At 40.7% G+C, this 23,900-nt stretch overlaps 1 protein-coding gene across 4 annotated transcripts; it reads left to right on the top strand.

The window, feature by feature from the left end:
* Positions 1–3,119: 3,119 nt before the first annotated feature.
* On the top strand, positions 3,120–23,763 carry IRF4 (interferon regulatory factor 4). Of its 4 annotated transcripts, none has more exons than XM_060614970.2 (9): positions 3,120–3,211; positions 4,551–4,827; positions 6,114–6,300; positions 7,154–7,242; positions 7,957–8,098; positions 10,331–10,438; positions 12,740–13,093; positions 15,922–16,034; positions 17,946–23,763. In XM_060614970.2, the coding sequence occupies exons 2-9, from the start codon at positions 4,612–4,614 to the stop codon at positions 18,087–18,089; spliced, it is 1,353 nt and encodes a 450-aa protein (XP_060470953.1). In that variant the 5' UTR covers positions 3,120–3,211; positions 4,551–4,611; the 3' UTR covers positions 18,090–23,763. The 4 variants fall into 4 exon arrangements, with proteins under 4 accessions (XP_060470953.1, XP_060470951.1, XP_060470954.1 ...); XM_060614968.2 differs by having other exon boundaries at positions 7,954–8,098; XM_060614969.2 differs by having other exon boundaries at positions 3,170–3,211; positions 4,556–4,827; positions 7,954–8,098.
* The last annotated feature ends 137 nt before the right edge of the window (positions 23,764–23,900 follow it).

Genomic DNA, 23,900 nt, shown 5'->3' with positions numbered 1-23,900 from the left:
GGGGCTAAATATTGCCTGCTTTGCTCACCAGGAAGTACTGGTTGGGAGACCAAATGAGATAAAGTGTAGGAAACTTCCTTAAATGTTGAATAATAAATGATAATAATCCCAATTTGTTGAACACTTGGGACATGACAAACATTGTGCTAAGCATCATTTCATTATCACAGCACACATTATCACAGGCAAGAAAGCCACTATCTTCATTGTATATATGAAGGTAAGACTTTGGCTAAACAGTTCACCTAAGACCTCATGGATTTGAATCAGATCTAGTAGACCCCCATACTCGAGCATTTAATTATTAATAGTACCATACAATAATTGTGCTATAATATTATATAATGTAATACTATAATACTACATTATATTACTATAGTACATTATATTACTATAGTAGTGCTGTAGTGCATATTACTATATCACTACAGTATACTGTATATTACTATACTAGTACATGTTATACTATTATATAATATCATTAGTATTACCTATGATACATATAATACTAATATATAGTATTACTATTTATATAATAATACAATAATAGTATAATAATACTGCACCACAAGATGCATAGCTAATGGTAATACTTGACATTGCATACACATATTGCCAAAGAGGAGATATTTATCCTAATGATCCTACATCATAACAACAAAAGATTTTATTATTTTCCTGATTTTTACAAATAATTATAAATGCCCTTTAAACTTTTTCAAGGATATAGTTGCTTTGTTTTTAACAAATTATAATGTCACCTCTTTTAAAAAATGAATTAGTAAGAAAATAGGTTTATCAAAAACAAGACTTCAATAATTTATTTTTTGTGCCTAGTATGGGTTTTACAAAATATTTTTCTTGTATATGAATGTGTAGTTTTAAAAGATTGATTTGTTACCACATTGAATTTAAGTAAATTCAACTTTTCTTACACTCTATGATGTTATAAACTGCAAATTGCAATGCTTAACTCAGATTGGGCTCCATTTAAACTTCTGGACAACTCACTGAAATAACCTCCTCACAGAGTATAATGATCAGCCTTTGTTTTGGATAGACACTCAAATAACTGATTTCCTATTTGTTTTCACTTTTTAACAAGTTGTGACTTTTGAAAATAAATGTCTAGTCTTTTATCAAAGAATCCTTTGATTTTCTCAAGTAGTATGGGGGGGTGGGGTTGCTCAACTTTAAAAACTTTTGTCATTTTTGTTTCAACTATGACTAAGAGGTAAGCCTTTGGTGAGTAACTGGCAACTTCTACCTGTTCACTCCCTTCCCTTCCCCAGGGGTAATGAGGACATCAAGAGTTTTAGTGTTTAACATATATTCTTTGTATTCTCATCATAAAAAAAAATAGCAGATCAATATGACAAATGAGTAAACCAGAAGATGGCGTTGAAGATTAGCAATCACATTTTACAGCAAGGTAGATGTGAAGTTTCAGAAAGTATCATGCAGTGACTATTGTTTTGCACTTCTAAACCTGGCACAGAGGACACGTGTAGAAAAATGCAAAAAGCTCATTTGCCATTATTCTTAGCAATCTCTTTCTGTCTATTGTTTGAGAACACTTTAAGAAAAAGTAACCCATTGATTAAAATGTAATGCAACATGAAGGCAGTGACCTTTTATTTGCTTTGTTCACGTAAGTATCCTAAGTGCCTACCACAGTCTCTGATAGGTAGCATGTGCTCAAGAAAGTATTTTGTTGAATGAATCAGTGAAAGGAGAAGAAAGGAAGAAAAACAGGTTGTGACTAGAATTTTCTTTGAACACAACTTTGTTGTTTATTACATAGACTCTGATAATGGAAAATTGCTTGGGTGAATAAAAATGTGGCATCCTGTTAATTTCTGAGAAAGTCTTTTAGTTGTAGGAAAAGCATACTGAATCTGTGTCTCACTGCTTGTTTTGCTCTAGACTAAACTTAGCTTTATCATTGAGTAGGAGACATTGACCATATACATAAGTTGAAAAGAGAAAAACTGAGAAGTAAGTGAAATCAAAAGCTTTTCAAAAGTTGCAAGTTGACCTAGGGTGGTGGTGGTCTAAAATCATATAGAAACCAGTGATCTGACGGTTTACCTGAAATTGCTAAGTACATAAACATGTGGAAGCATCCAAGATGCTCTGGTGAAAGCTTAGTGGACAGGTGCACAGGGAGTTTAATTTTAACATTAAGGATATCTTGGAAAATTAAGTATTATCACAGTTCGATTTAAATATTCCTTTTCTGGACATTTATAACCCACTAGAAATTTGCTTCCTACCAGATTGAGGTTAAAACTATGCCATTTTAAGGTGAACTGAAGTCCAGAGGCAATTAAGTATTTGGATACTTCAAGACTCCTCCCCCAACTCATTCATGTTGCCATAATTGACTTTGGGGTCTATGCATTGTCTGTCTGAGTCACCTCAAGGCAATTTAATAGATACAAAAGTCTGTAAGCATTTCAAACATGTAGATAGTATTTGAGCCACAGTTTATTGTTCAAAGTATCTGAACCATGTTTTTCTTCTTTTTCTTTTTAATGAGTAGGATGTTCTCTAAACACCTAGGAGGGCAGGGCTGTCAGCAATAGCTGCGATGCCAAGGGTGCCTCCCACCCACCCTCCATTCTACAATGTGAACAATTCCTACGTTTTTGGTTACATACTCTGCAGGTGAAGTCCCCGTCACACCAGATTCCCGCTCCTACACGTCCCCCTCAACTTCCCTCCCTAGCCACATCGCCCTCGTTTAGCTGTTATTAGTTATCATTAATCGGCCTTCCTCAGGACCTGGCGCTGAGGCGGGGTCCCCATTTTAGTGCCTTGCCCTTTGTGGGAAACCGCCCCAAGTGAGAGTCCCCCAGGCTGGGAACGCCCGACTCGAGTTGCGCTCTCCGCTCACAGCGCGACGAGGGTCGCAGCCAGCGCGAGAGCCTCCAGCCTGGCGGCGGCGGCGGCGGCGGCAGCAAACCCTCCAACACACACTCCTTCTATCCTTGGCCCTGGGACTCTCCCGCGGGGCCCCAGTCTTCACTCACAGCGCCCCCTTCACCCCAACCCGGCAGGCGCATTGGTACGCGCCCAGCCCCGCCCCAGGCTCCTCCCCAGCGGGGCTTTTAAGCTTTATAAAGTTCCTCTTTCCCATCTCCGATACTTAGTTTCAACAGTTGAACTTGGGACCCACTGCTGCCCTCAGCTACGAGTTTGGGGCGAGGTAAGGCTTGGGGTCGGGCAAGAGCACGGATGTGAGGCTGGCACTACAGAGAACCGGGAACGCGAGACTAGAGGTCCCGGGGTTCATATCGAGGGCAATGCAGGGAAACCCAGCTTAGGAGGAGGGAGGGAGCATACCCCTTGTGGGAGCTCCGATTCTCACCTCTTCTGCTCTGGGCCCCGGGGCCTCTGTGGGAGCTCCGTGGAGGGCCAGACGGTGCAATGCCCAAGCATTGCCCTCACCACTCTGTGGGCCGGCTCCGCCCAAGCCCGGGAGAGGCCACGCGCTGGATGGGATAGGATAAAGAGACTGGCAGGGCCCCAGGAGTGCCCGAGGCGGGACCATCGAAAGGACCCACGTAGGACTACAGGCTTTCCCTGAGAGGGGACATCCCCTTACTCCCAAGACTTCAATCTCAGACTCTTTATCCTGTGGCCCTGAAGGGCCCAAACTCACGGTGGCCTCCCGCGCATTTTTCCCCGGCTGGTGGTGGTGGAGGAGGAGATCCAAATTTGGGCCACTTAGGGCCCTATGCTCTGCTGCCACAACCCCATGCCCTCTGAGAACCCTCCCGGCACCCTCCCCGCCTCCGCTCTCGCTTGCTGGCCTCCGGGGTCCTGCTGATGCTCTGCGCGCCAGAATCTTCATCTACTAGGGTGCGCCGCTCGCCTCGTCGTGACCCGGGTCTCAGCCGCGTGTTGCTCCCAGGGCCCACTAATCCTTGCTAGCTGCAGAGGGCTCAGGGATACTCTTGAGGCAGAGCGCAGGTACTGGAAGAGAAGGCCCAGGCAAGAGTTAACTGGTACTGAGCACCTAGAACGTCCAAACAGCAGACGTTCCCACGTGCGAGATCCGTGGCGCTCGGGGGCCACCAAGGGAATGTGAATGGGAGAGTGGGCAAGAGTGGTAACTGAAAATGAAGGGAGGAATGGACTGGCAACGGTTTGGGAATGGGTAAAGACGAGCAGGAACTAAGAGTGAGCAAGCAAACGGTGCCAAAGATTGGTGGCGGCTGGATTTTGCAATGTGCACAAAGGCTAGAGTTGTGTTGCCTGGGCAGCGTTTGGCTTGTGGGATGTGTAACAAGAATGGAGAGTCCAGAAGGTGGGGAAGGAGGATGGACTACGCCGGGTGCACGCTGGAGGGGCGGCAATACCGGACGCGCCAAGGGATGAGACAGGGTGTCTTCTCTCAGGGGCCTTTGGCAACACCGACTTTTATAGAGCGCTCTTAGCTGCCTCAGAGACTCCAGTGCCTCGTGGTCAATGCCAGAGGGGTTTGAGAAGGGTGCTCAGAGCGCTGTTCCACGGTGGCTAAAGGCCGGCCCTCTTCTCTGTAGCGCAGAGCTAGAGCAGGAGGCGGATCCTAGGCGCGTGAGGGCGACATTAGGCGCGCTGGGCATGAACCTGGAGGGCAGCGGCCGAGGCGGAGAGTTCGGCATGAGCTCGGTGAGCTGCGGTAACGGGAAACTCCGCCAGTGGCTGATTGACCAGATCGACAGCGGCAAGTACCCAGGGCTGGTGTGGGAGAACGAGGAGAAAAGCATCTTCCGCATCCCCTGGAAGCACGCGGGCAAGCAAGACTACAACCGCGAGGAGGACGCCGCCCTCTTCAAGGTTACTAGCACGAGGGAAGCCCCGGGTGGGGGTGGAGGGAAGGCCCCAGGAGCCTGGTGGGTCCCTAACCCAGACTCCATGGCGAACCCTGTAGGCTCCTGACGGTTCTCAGAGGAAAGGGGACCTCGTGGGAAGGACGGGATGGAATGAGACCCGCGGGGCGGGCGGTCCGGGAGCATCAGGTGGCAGTCAATTGGCAGAAGGCTTGAGAGGAGAGAGATTTCAACCTTTGTAGTGTTTTTAGAAATGGGGGACTAGGTCCCAATCCTGAGCGTGTGGCATGAGCAGTAGACAGAGAGTCAGATGGCTCCAGCAGCAGGGAAATAAATGTCTGGAGGCTCAGTCCGGGGAGAGCAGCAGTCCAAGGACTCTGACTTGAGTGTTCTTGGTTGCATTTCTGTGATTTTCTCTTTCTGTACCTCTGGATACCTCCTTGCCTTCTTTGGTCAGCATGTGTCTCTCTTTGTCTTCTTGTGTCTTTTCTGTGAACACCCTTAGATGTGCTTGAGTCTGCCTCTCTTTTCGTGTCCCTCTCAGTATGTCTATCTGTCTTTTTCTGTTTCACTGTTTTTCTATGGAGACCTTTCTGGATTTTTTTTTTCTTTAGTTCAATGTCTCTGGTGCTGTCTCTATCTTTTAACTCTCTTTGGTCCTTCCGTGTGTTTTTTGCTCTCTGTCTCTGACTCCCTCTTTTCAAGCCTCTCTCCATAGACATGGACATAGACATATTTCTCTAGTTCTCTCTCTCTCTCTCTCTCTCTCTCTCTCTGTGTGTGTGTGTGTGTGTGGTGATGATTGTTTTCCCCTAGAGCAATTTACCCAGTGAAGTGTGCATTAGGGCCCAGCCCCACCACCTGCAGGCAGAACACGCAAAGGGGACTTCCTCAGGAATTTGCTCTCAGAATACCTCAGATTGACCGTTCAGACATACTCTATGGGTAGCAGCTGACCCCACAACTCTGCCCCTAGTTCCAGTGTAACTCACTTCAGATACTGAGAGGATGGGCTGATAAGGGCCCCTTTCCAGGGATCCTCCACATCTCACCTACCTTTTATAAATACCTAGAGAATGTTCAAACCACTTGTCTTGAAGTCAGCAATGATAGAGTCCAAGGTGAAAAGTATTATGCCTAGAGTACACCAGGTGTCTTTTTGTCCCATGTTTTGAGCAAAAGTGTAAATCTAAGGCACCTAAGCATCATTCTTTCCTTTAGAAATACAATTCTCAGGTTATTTTTTTTTTTAAGACTTGTATTTTAACTTTTTAATCTCTTCTTTCCTACAAGGCTTGGGCACTATTTAAAGGAAAGTTCCGAGAAGGCATAGATAAGCCAGACCCTCCTACCTGGAAGACACGTTTACGATGTGCTTTGAACAAGAGCAATGACTTTGAGGAACTGGTTGAGAGAAGCCAGCTGGACATCTCAGACCCCTACAAAGTATACAGGATTGTTCCTGAGGGTGCAAAAAAAGGTGGGACTTCCTGGATTGGGGTCACAGAATATAGACAACCAGACACTTGTAATGCCTTAATTTCATTCTGAGGATTGATTTGTCTATTATATTTCAAATAGCCTGCCTGCTTTCTGCCTCATGCTCAACCCCGGCAGGCTCTTTGCCAAGTCCTCAGGGCCATAAATTGAAATTCTTGTGGTATTGGTTAGGATATTTCTCAGATTCCAACTCTATACCTGTGGGTGTATATATATGCATGTGTGTTCATCTGTGTGTGCATATTTTTCAGTTAGTTCTATCGATGTAAGATATAGGCCAAATTTTTCAAACAAAAAATGGAAAACTTGTTTGAAGCTTTATCTTTACTTATCAGTGTTTCATGGTTAACCATTTTGTAGAAAGGAAGCATACATATATCTGTATATTGTTACTATTTTAAGTAAAAAATGTCAACTTTTAGAGTGTTCTGTGGTCAGCTGGGATGCTTATTGAAATTCATAACTTCTCTTCCCAAGTTTCTGACCAGTGTGTCAGAGTAGAACCCAAAAATATGCATTTTAAACTAGCCATACAAATTACTTCACTTATGGAACATCTTGCTGGTGGGGCTCTTTATGTGACAAGGTGCATTCACACACAGTATTTCATCTCCTTCTCTACCTTTCCTACATAAGTCAGACCTTGTAGAAACCAGTTTAATGGACAGAACAAGTAATTGCCCATGGTAATTGCTGGAAAAAAATGCCTTATTTGTCAACACTGTTATGCATTCTAGGAATTAAACTCTTGGGTATTTTTCTAATATTTCACTTTTAGTTATGATAGTTCCTTTTTTCACACTTTGCCATTTGTCTTTTGCTCAAATACATAGGAGCAAAGCAGCTCACCCTGGAGGACCCACAGATGACCGTGAGCCACCCCTACACCATGACAGCTCCTTATACCTCACTCCCAGCTCAGGTATGGTGGAGAATGCAGGGATTCTAGAAGGGGAGGCTGGGTCTGGGTGAGGCCATGTGAGCAAGCTAATCCCACATAGCAGGAAAAATACACAAACAAAAACAGCAGCACTTTGTTTTTGCTATTAGTCAATTAGCCAAACCAAATTCCCAATCACTGGATGAATATCTCACTTTCCACCTGGTGTTACTATTAGTGTTGGTCTTAAGGACAGGAGAGGTGGGTGTATCTGCCTGTTGGTAGAGACTTCTACTGATTCTGAAATCTGGGAAACAGATATGTTGTGGAAGATGAAACTTTTGGAAGCAATGCTTTATCATGTGAAACCACAGGGCAGCTGATCTCTTCAGACTTTTCTGATGTGAATTGCAGCTCTGTTTTATTCACTCTGGTGGGTAAAAGAAGGGAAATTTCCCTGCAGTACTTTTGGTGCCAGGTTTAACCATATGATGAAGCTTTACATAAGTTATTACTTTATAACACTGTCTTCATTGTGCTTTTTAATTCTTTATGGCTACTTTCCACCTAGTGTGATGAGCTATTCACTCCAAAGTCTTTTGAGATGATAAAATTATTTGGCTGTCAGCCAAATAAGAGATTCTGTGAGGAGTTTGAATATAAAAGAATCTGCCACTCTTTCCCAGAACCAACCAACTGATCTTTGCCGAGCTGGTTGCTTTTCATCTCAGCTTCTCCCTCATGTTCCTTTAGCAGGTTCATAACTACATGATGCCACCCCATGACCGAAGCTGGAGGGAGTACGTCCCTGATCAGCCTCACCCAGAAATCCCATATCAATGTCCTGTAACGTTTGGACCCCGCAGCCACCACTGGCAAGGCCCAGCTTGTGAAAATGGTAAGGAGTGTGCTGGACTGGTTCCTATGCCTGTGGCTGACCCAGTGGAACAATCTGGGCCAAAGACCCTGTTCTCTCCTGATCTGTCCTTCTGAGCAGTACCCCAGTTCTTTCCCCTTCTCAGAGCTGCTAGGAAAGACCTCACGTGCAGTGGAGAGAGGGTTTTCTCTCTCCTGCAGGATGGTAAGGCCCTCAGGGGAAGGAATCCAAGGCCTGCTTGCACCAGGATCTGTGCTGGGAACTGCCTTACGTGAGATCTTATTTAAACATCACAAAGATCCATCCCAGGCAGTTAAAAACTGCCCCACATTTTTGAGACAGACACACATAATATAAGTAATGCCCAAAGTTATCCAGTGAAAGTGAGGGGCTGGGGTTTAATTTCAGATCTAACCCCAAAGGCCAGCCTTTCATTTAAGACAGGAGATGTCAGATATCAAACTGGTTGGCTGTAGTTTTTAAATTATCTGTTGGTTAGGGTAACATTTTTCATCCTCCCTGAAACAGTCCTTGGTAAAAAGTAATAGATTTTGTTAGTCTTCCCTCCTGGATTGTCCCTTAATGTTGACAGGGCCACATAATCTCACTGGTCTGTTTCTTCCATACTATAGCTGTGCCCAAGCACTCCCTCTATAGGGATACCAGGAGATTATTGAGCTGGTATATTTCTCTTAACCAATAGTGTGCCCATGGAACACTCAGCTGGCTCAATTGGTAGAGCAGGAGACTCTTGATCTTGGGGTCATGAGTTCAAGCCCCACACTGGGGGTAGAGTTTACTTAAAAAAAAAAAAACCAATAGTGCATCCATTATAGTTGTTCTTGGGATTAAAGGTGATAGTAAGAATGTAATGAATAAATACTACAAAAATAAAATGGTCTCCAGGAGGTGACTAGTGCTGGTATTAGGGCCCAAAGAACTTTGCTCACTCTGGATTAGATGTGGTCCCATGCCCGTAGGAGCTCCCCAGACATCAAAATGAGAACTCTCAGTGGAAGCACTAATCACTAAGAGCAGAGAAAACTTCACACAGTAGATTGAATACAGCAAAACACAAGCTTTTAGGACTTTTGAGTTAGTTATTTAAATAGAAATCCTGAGACAGGTAAACACTCAAGTCCTTCTCTATGTTCTAGGAATATTTGGTCCTTCACAATTTAATCTGTTTTTCTAATCATGTTTAGGTTTACCATCATTTAAAATTTGCATTGAGTGGCATGTTTACAAAAAAGCTCAGAATTTGATTTTATTAGCTTTTCAAGAGTGATTTGCAACAAAGGTTGTTTTCCATACCACAGTGGAGGAGTTAGCTAACTCATTTCTGAAATTCAGACCTATGGCTAGTGCATCAGGCTCTATTGAACTAAGAACTTTATTAACAAGGCAATGCCTCAAACTATACAAAAATATGGAATAGGTAGATATATTTTGAAGCATAGGTGACATTAAGTGAAGTGCCAACAAAATTAGGTTCTATTACATATTGTTTCTCTATTAATGTTTAGTGTGACCCAAAGCTACCAGGCTGCCAAGAGACATGGTTCAATTTTCTCCTGAACCCAGAAATAGAAACTAAATAAGTGTGAACTAAACAAACTTGGAAGTTTTTAATTGGGCTCTTTGGCATCAGAGCTCAGGTAGACCTGAGCTCACGACTCTACTGTGAACTTGCTACGTGAACAGGAATAAATCTTTCTGAGCCTAGGTTACCTTGTTTATCAGGGTAATTATGGAGGGATGTTGGTCAAAGGGTACAGACTTCCAATTATAAGATAAATAAGTCCTGGAGATCTAAAGTACAACATGGCTATAGTTAACAATACTCTATTCTACTGAAAGCACCTAAAAGAGTAGATCTGGAATGTTCCCAGTATACAACACACACACACACACACGCACACACACACACAATGGCAATTATGTGAGGTGACAAAGGTGTTAACTAACTTAAAAAAAAAAGAAAGAAAAAATAACAGAGGGATTGTTCCAAGTTTCCTTCCAAAGCTGTGAAAGGCTCCTTCCCCTTTCAGTCTTGTTTTTTCTGATTGGACCTCATCTTGTCTTAGTTCCTTGAGAATGCCAGTGGTCAGTTCTAGAGGGCCCTTGGCCCATCCCTCCCAGGGTTGGTGCACCCCTCAGGGGCTGAGTGGCCATATCCCAGGGAGAGGAGACCTTCCAATGCGTCGGACAGATTCTGTTTAGACATGATCTGATTCTTATTTACAAATGCAGGTTGCCAGGTGACAGGAACCTTTTATGCTTGTGCCCCGCCTGAGTCCCAGGCCCCCGGAATCCCCATAGAGCCAAGCATAAGGTCTGCTGAAGCCTTGGCGCTCTCAGGTGAGTGCAGCGTTCTGTTCTAGAGACACCCCCAGGAGGCTGGCTTCTGCTGTGACTCCACCCTCACTTTGGGGTAGATTTGATTGGGGGGGGGGTGTCCCTGAGTACAGCCCATGGACACTGGCTTTCTTCCATCTGGGGCCTCAAGTGGGTGTATACACATCTGACTCCCAACTTGTGTGAATGAGGAACATCATTAGAAAACTTCGCACTAAGAAACCAGCTTGCTATTCTGATGCCAATTCTAAATGCTGGCTTGAATTGAGTCATTTTAAGGTCTCCATTTGACATCTATCTGAATTTCCAGAAATATGCAAACACCTCAGCTTTACATACTAAGGGCCCCTCTTCAGCCAACATTCTCACAATGTAGTATAATTTCTTAGAAAAATACACAAGGACTTCTCATTTTGAAAAGCTGATCATCCTTCCAGGTTTAGCTGCAAATAGGTCATCCTCTTTGGCATTGAGATCTTCCTCTGAAATTTGACATATCCTACAAAAAATTTGGATTAGATCTGATTTTTAAAGTTTCATTTCCCTGCAGTTCAGAGATGTTGCCTATTTTAAGGAAGTCACCTCAAAGCTTACTAAACATATGTGGTATGTGTGTATTTATATTTTAGATAACATTTAGATTGTTTTAAAATGGGACTTGTAATTATATTAAAAATAAATAACTTAAGCTTCAGAATTCTCACCTGCCCCTAAGGCTTTTTAAAAATCAGATATAGAAAATATAAATTCTCAAGGTTTCAGGGAGTTGTGGGCACCTTTCTCACTTCCAGGTTAACCATTTATTTCTTTTCAGTTCTGAAGTTCCAAATGAGGCTTACTGCCTTTCTTCTTAGATGCTCCTAAATGATGGAGGGGAGATGTTACTGAAAAGAAAGAGTTGTGTCTGTTTTTAGAAACTTTCTAACCCTTCTCTTCGGCACCTAAGACTTGTGTGGGTGCCTGAAAAGTAGGAAATAAACAGCTATTTATATCACTGGGAACTTGTGATTTCTGATGACATTAAATGAAATGAAACCTGCCCTGAAAGTCAACTCAAATGGCCAACACTCACTGTCATCAGTGATCCTCAGGTACGCTGTCTGAGCTCACTCTCACCTAGTGTGTTTACAGCAGCAGAAATTGAAGTGGAGAATTGACACAGTGATGTGGGTTGTTTAAGTCTCAAAACCTGCCATTGAGGAATAAGAAGGTTTTGTGGATTTTTTTTTCTTTTTTTGGTATGCGTTATACAGATTATCAACCTTGAGCACATTTGTTGGACAACTGCAATTCCCATTCATTTGAAATCCCATACAGTTATGGGTGGGTAACTGTTGCCTTTCCATAAAGCCCTTTTGCATTTCAGTTAAGGGGCCCTTTGCAAACCTAGCTTGGTCCTTCCAGTTTGTGAAACCTTCAGAAGAAGGTTCTGAAATCCAAAAAATTTCGTAAGTGAACTCATCTTGTTTAATGTTTTAGAAAGCAGTTATTTTCAAGGGAGATTTTGAAAGCCTAGTGGGACTTTAGCCTTTGAACATTGTTCTTATTGATTCTTTTCTTTCCACATGAATTAATTTTATTATACAAGTCGTACACATATAGCATAAAAACTAACTTGACAATCAGGAAAGCAAAAATGGAAAAAAAAATCATTCCCATTATACTTCCTGAAACTTAAACATACATATATGTATATGTGTGTATATATGTATTTTTATGTAAGTGACATCATATTGATATTTTAGGACAGTTTCAGATGTAAAATATTTGTTTATTTTTTGAAACATCATTATATTCTTTTTGGTAGTAGAAATTTAACTTAGGGTTTACTTCCTCCAAAATCAAAACTTATCACCATGCTTAAAGAGGAATTTTTGTTCAGTGGCACATGACTTCGTATTTTAGACATAATTGTCATGACCACTATCATCATCATGAAAACAATGACATAGAAAGTTCGTAAGAGTGATGCTCTCTAATACAAGTCAAACATATGGTGCAGAAAACTAATGTAAGGGGTGCTCCCTCTCCACAAAAATATCTATGGTCACATAAATTTGGAAAATTCTGAGTTCAATAACATTAAATAGATTTTTGCAGGATTTCTTTAATATTGGTCACTATCCGTGACTCCAGGAGGGAGATGAGGGCATGTAACATTTCCTACACTTCCTTCACTATGGAACTTTCTACTTTTTATGGAATATCAAATAAACATGTTCTGGTTGAGTAGTTTGGCATCCTGGTGGGTATCCAATGTTCCTTGGTCCCTTAGCACTGACTTTGAAATCTCTATTTTTACAGACTGTCGACTCCACATCTGTTTGTACTACCGAGAGATCCTGGTGAAAGAGCTAACCACATCTAGCCCTGAAGGGTGTCGGATCTCCCATGGGCATACCTATGACGCCACTAACCTGGACCAGGTCCTTTTCCCCTACCCAGAGGACAATGGCCAGAGGAAAAACATTGAGAAACTTCTGAGTCACCTGGAAAGAGGTGTGGTCCTGTGGATGGCCCCTGATGGGCTTTATGCCAAAAGACTATGCCAGAGCAGAATCTACTGGGATGGGCCCCTGGCACTGTGCAGTGACCGGCCCAACAAGTTGGAGAGGGACCAGACCTGCAAGCTCTTTGACACACAGCAATTTTTAGCAGGTAATACACCAAATTATCTGTTAGAATAGAGCATCCCACACCTGTGAGCCTAAGAGAAAGAATAGAGGGGGTGACAGTGTGCCTGCCACAGTGGTTCAAACAGAAGGTCACTCCCACACCAGACAGAGGTCTTCCTTCTATTAACCCCTGAGCCCAGCCAGCATGATCTGAAAATAGATTTCCTGTTTGTTCATCTCTCACCTCTGCCTCTACCACCTGCTCCTCTCCATCAGCAGAGGGGTGTGAGGAGGAGGGAGATTGCTCAAGGGCATTGTGGTTCAGGCTGATATCTTAAAATTCTGGTCTTCAACCAATTGTCACTGACTAATAAAGTTCACACTTTATTGGTAGTATGATCTCAGCAAGCATGTCTGCTAATGTGTCAGCTTTTTTAAGATTCCTAGGAAAGTCATAAAGGTTAGAAGTGTATTGTTAATGTTCTTGGTTCTGAGATGTGTTACCCCTATGCAGATGCCCTCCAGCAGGTGGGACCAAGGATAGAGTATGTAGAACTGATTTTGCAAAAGGGAAATTATGAGTTATCTCATAATTTGAGATATCTCAAATTAGGATTTGAGTTAGGATTTGAGTTATCTCTATGATATGCATGTTTCAAAACATATTTTCTAAAACCAGTAAGTTTTGTTTTTCTAGGTTTGATTTCATAACAGTTAAATTAGCCGTAGGCTGGCTTTTGTGAAACCACTTTTGTGAAATTATTGTTGAAGTTTCATCCAGAGTGTTCATTCAGCTATCTATATGGATGATGCCTCCTTTGGAGGGAGAAAGGTGTTCCATTAGCTCCCTTCCACCTTTTTCTGTATCTTATCCTTAAGTTATTCTTTTATAAGTACCCCTTCAGAAATACCCTATGTCTTTGGATTTTCATGTGACTTTACTTTCCCTGAATGTGCTTCTTGATTCAATTCATTTAAAATAAAAATATAAAGCATCTATGTGCTTTGACACCATTGACATTTGCTTAGCCTTTTGGGTCTAAGTTGCCCAAATTTGTGTAGGCTCATCAAATTCTCTTTAGTGCCCCAAGAAAAATATGTCTCTATATGACTAACCCTTGACTAAGATGTGTGACAAGAGGAAGAGGGAGAACTGAGTTTCTGGTTCCCCGAGGCAGCACCAAGGTGAGAAAAGCATGTGGGCCTGAACACCTCTTCCTCTCTATGAGCTGCAGAACTGGCTCCAAGCCTGCACTGTGACTGTTTTGTCCATCCTGGGGTCCCCTGTGGTAATCATGGTGGGCACCCAAGGAAGAGTCAAGAACCACAAAGGGTCATCTTGTCTGTACTTCTTATATCTGCAGTGAAGTCTGAAAGAGCCCTTATGGGGTTGGATCTCCTCATAGATATCCTCACCAAGACTGTGAATCTTGGTCTCTTTCAATTCAGAAGATGCCACAGAACTAGGGCTTTAGTTAAGGTGTCCCAGAGGAATGACACTTGCTTCTGTGAGTTTCTCTCATCTTGTATGTTTTAGGAAGGTAGAATCCTCCCATTCTATAGTCAAGAAGAAGGAAAGCATATTCGACCAGCTATGAACATCCTCAAGCTGTGAATTCACTTGCCTAGAATTTAATACTTATCTGTGAGCAAGAATTGTTTTTTCTTCATCTGTAACTAAGGGCTGTGCTTTTTGCTCACTGCAACCTCCTATCTTGAAGTATTCACTGAAGTTCAAGGAAGAACCTGTGAACTTAAAAACTGCAGCTATGTAGACCAGCTTCTGCATAATCAAGGATTCCCACAGAATGTTCTCATGTTATCAAGCACTTGAGGCACGACTTTTTCGGAGAATTGTGCCAACTCGCCACTCTGATTAGCTTGTGTAGGTGTAGTCTCAGACCTCAGTAGTGTGAATGCCTTTTACACATTCTGACTAAGTCAGTTAGGTTTGATTTGAATTCTGGAAGAAGAAAAAAAAAAGCAGGAAGTCAAACAGTCCAGTGAGTTAGTTAGAAACTTTTCTTCAGTTGAAGAGAACAGTGGAGATCTTTGATATCTACCCATTCAGGATTTGCAAACTACTAGGGACAGCCCCAAAAGGCAAAGCCCGAGGGTGCATATCTGATCAAGATGCATGCGCACACTGTTCTGCAGAAGTTGTTGCAGCAACCGTGTAAGTGTGTTTTCTTTTGTGGAGGTGACATTTAACTTTAGCGGAAAGGAAAGAATAGGAGCCACAAGAGGCATAAGAATCATCTTGAATGTGGGCAAAGGGACATGGGTCAATGTCAGGGATTGTACAAGTGTTGTTTCCACAGTGCTCAGTCTCTGTTTTGAATCCTTAGGGTAGGGATGGTGCCTTCAGGATATACATATCCAAAAAGTGGGGACCCCTAGTGCTTCATCACTACCTTTCTCATTTCAAATCAATGTCTGTCCCAGAAGATAGGCAAGAAGTCAGCTCAAAGTCCCACAGTTTAGGCTTAGTGCCAACTAGGACACAGACGCCCATAACTGGTGCTTGGTCTCCAAGATAATGTGAAGATTTTCAGTGATGCCTCAGTCACAGAAAGGTCCCTCTCTTGGGTCAATGCTGCAAAGCAAGGTTCTTAATCTGCAGGGCATATTTCCTCTAAAGAATCAAGTGAAACCTGGAGCCCTCTCAGGAAAAGCACACGTATGAACATATAGATGAAATTCTGTATCTGGGGTCTAAAAGTTAAGAACCCCACTTAGAGAAATAAAGAATACTCTTATTTTAGTTTTCCAGATCAATGGTAAACTTTTGCTTCCTGCTTTAACCTGTCCTGTTCAGTGATGGTTTCTGATCAGGTTTATTTATTTTTTTTTATTGTGGGGCTTCTCCAGAGCTACAAGCATTTGCTCACCATGGCCGTCCCCTGCCAAGATTCCAGGTAACTCTGTGCTTTGGGGAAGAGTTTCCAGATCCTCAGAGGCAAAGGAAGCTCATCACTGCTCACGTGAGTATTTAGTCACATTCAAATGATTGAATTTCCCTGTTTTTCATCAATGGCAGGGTCTCAGGAAAGTCTCAAAGGAAAAGTAAATGTTAAGTGACTTGGGAAAATTATGAGGGAGGAAGCAGGGCCCAGTGAATGGTGCAGGGAGCACAGCCCAGAGACCCATTTGTTTTTCCCAGACGTAGAGGTCTACTAATCACAAACCTGCAAACATGGGCTTTATTTGTCCCATCTTGTGTATTGATCAAGACATTGTCCTATTTTCATTTTATAAGGATCTAAAAGGACTGGCGGTTATAGTTGCCCTTTAAAAGTCTCCATGTTTAATATTGCTTTTAAAATGCTGTCTAGCTGATCTTCACTTGATGGAGAAGTTTTCCCAAATGGTAAACTATTTACTGACTTATGTATTTTGCAGTTTCTCCAAAAGTTTTCCAAATCCTATTTTATATCTGGATTTTTAGAAATTATTTTAGTGGAAACCAAGGGCCATGTATTATTTGGAGGAGGCTCTTTCAAGGAGTTTAAGTAGACCAGACCACTGCAATGTTCTCTAGCAGAGTTGAAAACAGGTTGAACTGCACCAAGTAAACATCTTTTTCATAAAAAAGAAAAGAAAAAAGGTTTATATAGGTCATATTTAGAATAAGTTTGCCACAGGAAACAGAGTTTTGAATACCTAAGATTTTTGAATCCGAAAACTTTATATTGCTACTTAGCTTTGAGAGTTATTAATGGGTCCAGACAATTAAAAAAATTATAACAAATAATAAAAACATTAAGGTCATATTTTAGTTCTGATAGTGTTTCTTGTTGAAAACTGAAATAGCACACTAATTTTAAACACACAGTCCGGCCTCTTGATTGTAAAATCAAAAACCAACCAACCAACCAACAAAAATATGGTCTTTATATATTTTAGAGCTTTGTCATGAATTCTCTCCAGTTATTGATATAATAATTGATATCTTATTAACAGCTGACTAAATATACTTGGGATTGATAAATAACATTTCAAAAGTTGGTGGAAAACTCCTGCATCTGTCTGAGTTTAAGGGGTTTTTGGATGCACTAGCTCTCCTCTGAGTTAGGCAATAATGGGTCTCTGGGAGTTGTCTGGTATGGAAAAGAAAAATGGGTATGTGTATACCTAGGAGTTCATACTCCTTTTTACTATGGATTTAGTTTATTTTAGGTATTTCATGTGAATTATGCTTAAGTTTCTATATCTCAAATGACAGAAAGGCTCAATTTAATGGCTTAGTTGATTGACAAACTATTCAGTTTTCTTAGATGCTGTAAATTAAGGAAATACTGAAAGCTGAATTTTTTTTAGTGAATGTGAACCACACAAATAGCCAAACAAGATGAATTTGGGGTTAATTAACCTCTCTTTCCCCATAATAGCAATGCTGTTGTTTGATTTTGCCCCTTTTGTTTTCCTTTATTTTAGGTTTAGAAATATACAGATTATGTAAGTCATCCAGGAATTGTAAATTGTTCAGGATTTACACCTTCATCCCTGTCAAACTGTGGTGGTGAAAAATTCATTGGCCTAAATTATCCTGAATTATCTCAAACTTCATTAATCATCCCAAACTTCCTTTTAATTTGGCCATTTTACTTGATGTACTTAGGCTTAAACATAAATTTTAAGTGGCTATTGATTTAAAAGTATCATCTTTGACTTTAACTTCAGTTAAAACCAAGAATGAGTTAGAATCTTTTTAAAGGTTAGTATGTGTAAAGGCTAACAAAAAGTTACTTCTTCAGAATGTTTTGATGTGTGTAGCACTTACCTTTGGATTTAACCTTACCATACCTTCAGATATTGAGTTATTTAATTATAAGCCAATTATAGGATGTTAAAAAGAATATTTCAAAAATATCTTTTAAAATTTCTTTTTAAAGGTCGAACCTCTACTAGCCAGACAACTATATTATTTTGCTCAGCAGAACAGTGGACATTTCCTGAGGGGCTATGATTTACCTGAACATGTTAGCAGTCCAGAAGATTATCATAGATCTATTCGCCACTCCTCCATTCAAGAATGAAAACCAAGACAAGTGATTTTGTTTCATTTAAACATCTGACTTTGACAGGAACAGCTGATTGAACTCCCTCTTTTTCTTTTGAGAAACTTGGAAACTGGGGCTTCAGTTCAACACTTCAGGAGAATCTCAGCGAGAATGAGTGTAAAAAACCAGCTCCATGTAAATGACAGATGAGTTTATTCCAAAAGGAAGGATGGTCTTCAGGGTCTTCTGTAGACTGCCATCTTTGATAATTACTGTGAAAATTGACCAAAGAAGGTGTTTACATTTACTTAAATGATATATTTAATTTGATGTGGATTATTTCTTGCTTTAAAACTGAGAAAACGTGTCTTTCAGTATTTACCACTAATTAGAAGGATAAAAGTACTTAAGTGCTGTACTATTTCTCAGGGAAGTAATATCTAAATTTGAGGTGACTCTGCCTACAAAAGAAATGTATTAATGCACATAGGTGATGTTGGTCTTGTAGAAAATGCTTGCTAATAGAAAGGAACAGAATCTTTGACCGAGGTTGGACCACGGGGCCTCCAGCTTTGGGGTGGGTCATCACCCCCGCCCTGGCCTGGGTCTCACCCTATGATGGGCTTTCCTGCCCTGCCTCACACTGTCCCCCAATTTTCTCTCTTCCTGAATGCCCCTGGAAGCCAGTTGGTATTTTGTGGAACCAAAAAGCATTAGTGCTACACTTGATTAGTATATTTTTGTCTGTTCTACAATCTCATAATGACTGGTTAAGATATTTTTTGTTTGTCTTTTTGTCTGTCATTCTATAGAAATTATTGGTAAAACTTTTTTTCTTTAAAGAAGAAAAAAATATCAACAATCCAAATACTAAAGATATATTTTTGAAACTCGGTGACATTTCCCCTCTTATCCTGTTTGTTTTGTTTGGCTATCAGTTAGTTATCCATGACAACACTAAAGAGGAGGAGCCGATGCTTTTCAATTTGGTGAACTCTGTTAGGAAAGATGATGACAGGATTTCACTGATTGCATAACTGCAGACTCAGTGGGCTGTTTTTGCTTATTTTGTATATTATATGCTTCCTCATGCCAATATGGTTTAACAGGGCCTTTACTTGCTTAAGTAAACCTGATCACTTCCTTGTTGATTGTTTTGGAAAAGTACAGATGTTTAGACTGTGATGCTGGCAACTGATATTTTTATCATACTACAAAAAAATTGCTATTACTTTCAGGCCCAGAAAAAGACTTGATAGTTCTCAAATATATACCACTCTTATTCTAATCTATATTTTTTAAATCACTCAACAAACTGTATCCCTTGCATTAGATAGATTATAGATTATATATAGCCTTTATCCAGTTTAGTAAGCAATGAAGCATTGGAATGTTATTTTTTTTAACTTTTTAAAAGGAGTTTTTAATAATAACATAATACATATTAACTATGGAAAATGTAAACAGTATAGACAGGCAAAAATGAAGCACATCATCCTTCTTTACTGCAACCCAAATCCTTCTCCCTAGAAATATCTTCAAGAAGAGTTTGACTTATTCTTCCAGTACACTTCATTTCTCTATACATATGCATCAGCTCAAAAAAACCTGATAGGATCATCTTGCAACCACTTTTATGCAGTGCTCTTTTAACCTAACAATACAGATTTACCTCACTCTTTTTAGAGGCATTGTCGTCATAGAACTCCACCACCGTGCAGTCAGTAGCATAGTTTATGGAATTTCATCAGCCGCTAAGAATGAATACACGTGGACAGCAGATTATACTTCATGAATTGCAGTAATTTATACATCTTATAGATGCAAAATGTTTTAGGGTATATTATCCTAAGGACGAATTGGAAACAAAATTAGGAATGGCTGTGACACAGGCCCCACGTGTGTGGCCCTCTTCCCTGGAGAATAACCCCATCCCAGCACATCAGAGAAGCTCTATGGTGTCAGTCCCAGGGCTGTTTTGTCTTCTGAATTCTCCAAGCAGATGCTTGATTTCAAATGCTGTTGTGAATTCTTTACTTTTTTTTTCATTCTTTCTTTTTTTAATATTAAGCTGCTTTAACACTGGAGTTAAATTTTCTGGAAAATGCTCTTGGCTTGGGCCACTTTACCTTTTCTTATTTTTGCTCTCATCTACATTGGCTTTTTTTTTTAATTTGGAAGAATCCAGAGTGGGCATTAGTGAATGAATTATGAAATAATCAGGGTGAAGAATCCCGACAGCTGTCTCAGAACTTTGAAAATGAATAACTATTCATTCCTTGACTCATTCCTTGACTTGATGAAATGGGATTAGCAAAGTGGAATTTAGTTTGTTTTCAGTAGAAGATACTATAGAAGAGTTTAGGCATTTTTTATGCTAAAAAGCTTCAGATGGCAAGGTTTAAAAATGTGTAAGTCTCATAGGTGCATGTTCTAAGGGCTTATTTCCTGTTCTTTGGATTTAGTAGAACTGGGCAGTAGTTGATGTCTTCTGGAACACTATAGAGAACCAGGGTGACCAACCCATTTAAAACCCAAACCTTGGAACCCCCTCAGTCCTGGGCAAAACAGGACAGTTAGTCACCCTATAGAGAAACCCAGCAAGACTATTGCCTTTGAGCAAAGAAGACACTGTTCTATTGGGAGATAAAATTTATCTTGCATGGAATGAGCAGCAGAACAACATGGTTATCACCAAAGCACCGATATGCCCAGGTTCATGTTTAGAAAAAGGCACGCACTGGGCTAGGGTCTAAACAAGGTTTTCTTTGCATGTCACTGTATGTAAACCCCAGAGTTGGACAACTCTGGTGCAGGGTCTGGCATGGGTTTTCGCTTGAGAGGCTGAGAGACAGGTGGACATGCATCCCAAGAGAATCCTTGCTCCTGTGTTGGCTGTACCAGTGAACATCAATATTTTTTCCCATCAGTTATTTTTAGCAAAAATTCTTTTAGTTCAACCCCCCTGTTATTTCTCTTTGATCACATTTCTCCCCTTTCTCCAGGTGAATGTTTTTCTGGAAGTGGTGAGCTTCCTTAAGGTCTATATTTTTCTATGTATCTCCTTAGTTTATAATTGACTGGCATCTATTTAAATATTGCAATAGGGCCATTGTGCCATATGTATTGTTCTGCAATTTACTTTTTTCATAGCCCCATTTTTGAGATTGTTCCATGTCCGTGTTCTCATCCACCTCTTGTTAACTGGTGGCAAATAGCTTGTCACATGATTGCAGTGAAGGTCAATTTTCTTGGTATTTATTTTCACTGCTTTCAGGAAAGCCTGTATATGAAATGTAGTTGAAGTGAAGGAGAAGAAAGAGGAGATGTGAAAGATAAAAGAAAGGTCAGCAGGCCAATCCTTCTCCAATATAAACTCATATTTTGTTTTAGACTCTTTGAGATGGAAGAAACCTAATGGGTAGTGGGGTTCATTTTGCTGCACCCCATCTGTATAAGTGGATAGGACCAAGCAGCCCCCTGACTTCAATCCAAAGCTATGTTGGTTCCATCTTGCTGCTAGGCCTCCCAGGCAAGGGTGTCTGGAGAACTAGGTAGATCATCTCATGGACAATTGTTGTATATAATCATGCATGAATTTTATTATAAAGACTTTTTAAAAAAGTAATCTGTTGTGAGCTGTGTGTGTGTGTTATTAAACACTCATCTTGATAGCTTTTAAAATACTTCCTCCTTCTGTTGTGTTCTTTCAGAGAGGCTGCTGCAGCAGCCTGCTTCCTTCCTGGTTGTTGTATGGGTCCATAAAATCTGATCGCAAAGTGCTCTGCTTGTTTAAAAAAAACCAGCAAAACTTGTCCCAGCATACGGCAGTTTCTCCAGCCCATGGAAACACATCTAAGGAGAGTATTGAACAATCTTTTCCCTCTTCTCCCTTGTGTATTTTAAAAGGTCTAGTAGACCCAAGGAAATTGTTAATGTTTCCTTTTATATTCATTGCTTCTTTGATTTTGTCATTGTAGTTAAAGGGGAGGGGATGTAGGTTAACCAGCATCCGGAATGTGAAATATAACATAAAACTGTAGAAAAAGAACCTATCAACTGCTTACAAGTCTACTGGGAACACTAGAAGGACGGGGCTGCAGCTTGTGGTGTTAAAAGCCTTGCAGCCAAAAATTTTGTGGAACTGTCAGAAATGTTTGTAATCTGCATCTAGGAGCCCCAGAATACTAGTTCAGAATAATTTTGAATTTTCTAGGTGGTAATCAAATAGAGCTAATGGGAGTATAAACTATCATACTGCTTTTGGGGGCTCTATCTGCTCAACAGATATGAATAAACTTGAGTCACTATATATAAGCAGGATTTTTTTTCAAATAATATATCAACTCTTTATGTCTAAAAAAGAATTTCAAAGGGATTTTGAGCCCTTGAACTTGTTCTTAAGTAATATAACACCTTCCTTAGGTACCAATGTTTATAAGCCTTTCTTTATACATAGTGCAAATTTGACTATATTGAGTTCAGTTTTCTTAAAGCAAGTTTTGTCTTGACAAACACATACTTTTATATAGACTGCACTGGCAGTGTTTATCAATGCCAGAAAAACATCATCAAGTTCTACATCATCTCTTTGGAAAGACACTCCAGGGGTCATAATATCTTTTTTTTTCTAGGACAGTCTATACCTAATTTAACTCAGGTAGATAAATCTCTTCTGAATTAGTAGAGAGTTATGAATTCTAGAGTGTTATAGATATCAGAAAACACTTTCAGTGGCCCCTGTTCCTGCCAGGTTGGCAATATGTTGGCATATGGCAGTCTTTAGATCTGCCATTTTTGTTTAGACCACCTGTCTGTCATAATCTGTTATAATGTTCATTTTATCCCTGTCCTTGAGTGACTGTTCAAAAGTTTGGAATCCATAGAGTTCAATTATGAACAATTATTCTTGAAAAGCTGTTGTGTCTCTACTTTAGGTAAATTACAATTCTCATTTTTTCCCCTTTTTTTCATAAGCCTGGGCTTGATGGTAGCTTTAAAGAGAATTGTACCAGGAAATATAACTTCCTATGCTTTTTCTTCCCCCTCTCCTCCTGAGTCAGGTTTCCATAGCAATCTTTACCTGGAAGAAAATTAACAAATGCATCTGAAACCTCCACCTTTATTTCTTGTCATCCCCCTTTCTGTTTTCACATTCCAGTTCTGCCAGACTATTGCAATGCCCAAGGGCACCTGTTCTCTCTCCTGAAGACTTCTCCTGTTGCTACCTGGTCACCTGGCTAACCCCCTTTTCTCCGCTAAGTCTTAGCCATGACATTTTCTCTTGCTGGAAGCATTTCTTCACCTCCTACAACTAGGTCAGGAGGCTTTCTTATTTGTACCTTCTGTTTGGATCTGTAAAGGATCATGTTGTTGGAGTATTTTAAAAAGCACCCCCACTATGTACACTCTCCCCTCTGCTTACTGCCAAGCAATTAGGAGAAAGAAAGTAACTTGCCTGTATACTTCTGGCATTTTTCTTCTAAAGATACTCTTTCTGGGGGGAAAATAGGACTCAGAAAGCTGGGAATTTAAGAAAGATAAACTCTTTCACCATTTCTGGTTTCCCACTCCAGACTAGAGAAAGATGATTGAGCATCAAAGAAGAAGAATGAGAAGAAATGAATGTATAGACTTCAGCATCTCCCTGATAAAAAAATAACAAAACCACAATGAGATACCACCTCACACCTGTCAGAATGACTAAAAATAACAACTCAAGAAACAACAGATGTTGGCGAGGATGTGGAGAAAGGGGAATCATTTTGCATTGTTGGTGGGGTGCAGCTACTCTGGAAAACAGCATGGAAGTTCCTCAAAAAAATAAAAATAGAACTACATTATGAC

The sequence above is a fragment of the Panthera onca genome, chromosome B2 (genome assembly GCF_046562875.1).
Source record: "Panthera onca isolate mPanOnc1 chromosome B2, mPanOnc1 haplotype 2, whole genome shotgun sequence".
NCBI lineage: Eukaryota > Metazoa > Chordata > Mammalia > Carnivora > Felidae > Panthera > Panthera onca.
This window is presented reverse-complemented; position numbering and strand designations above follow the sequence as displayed.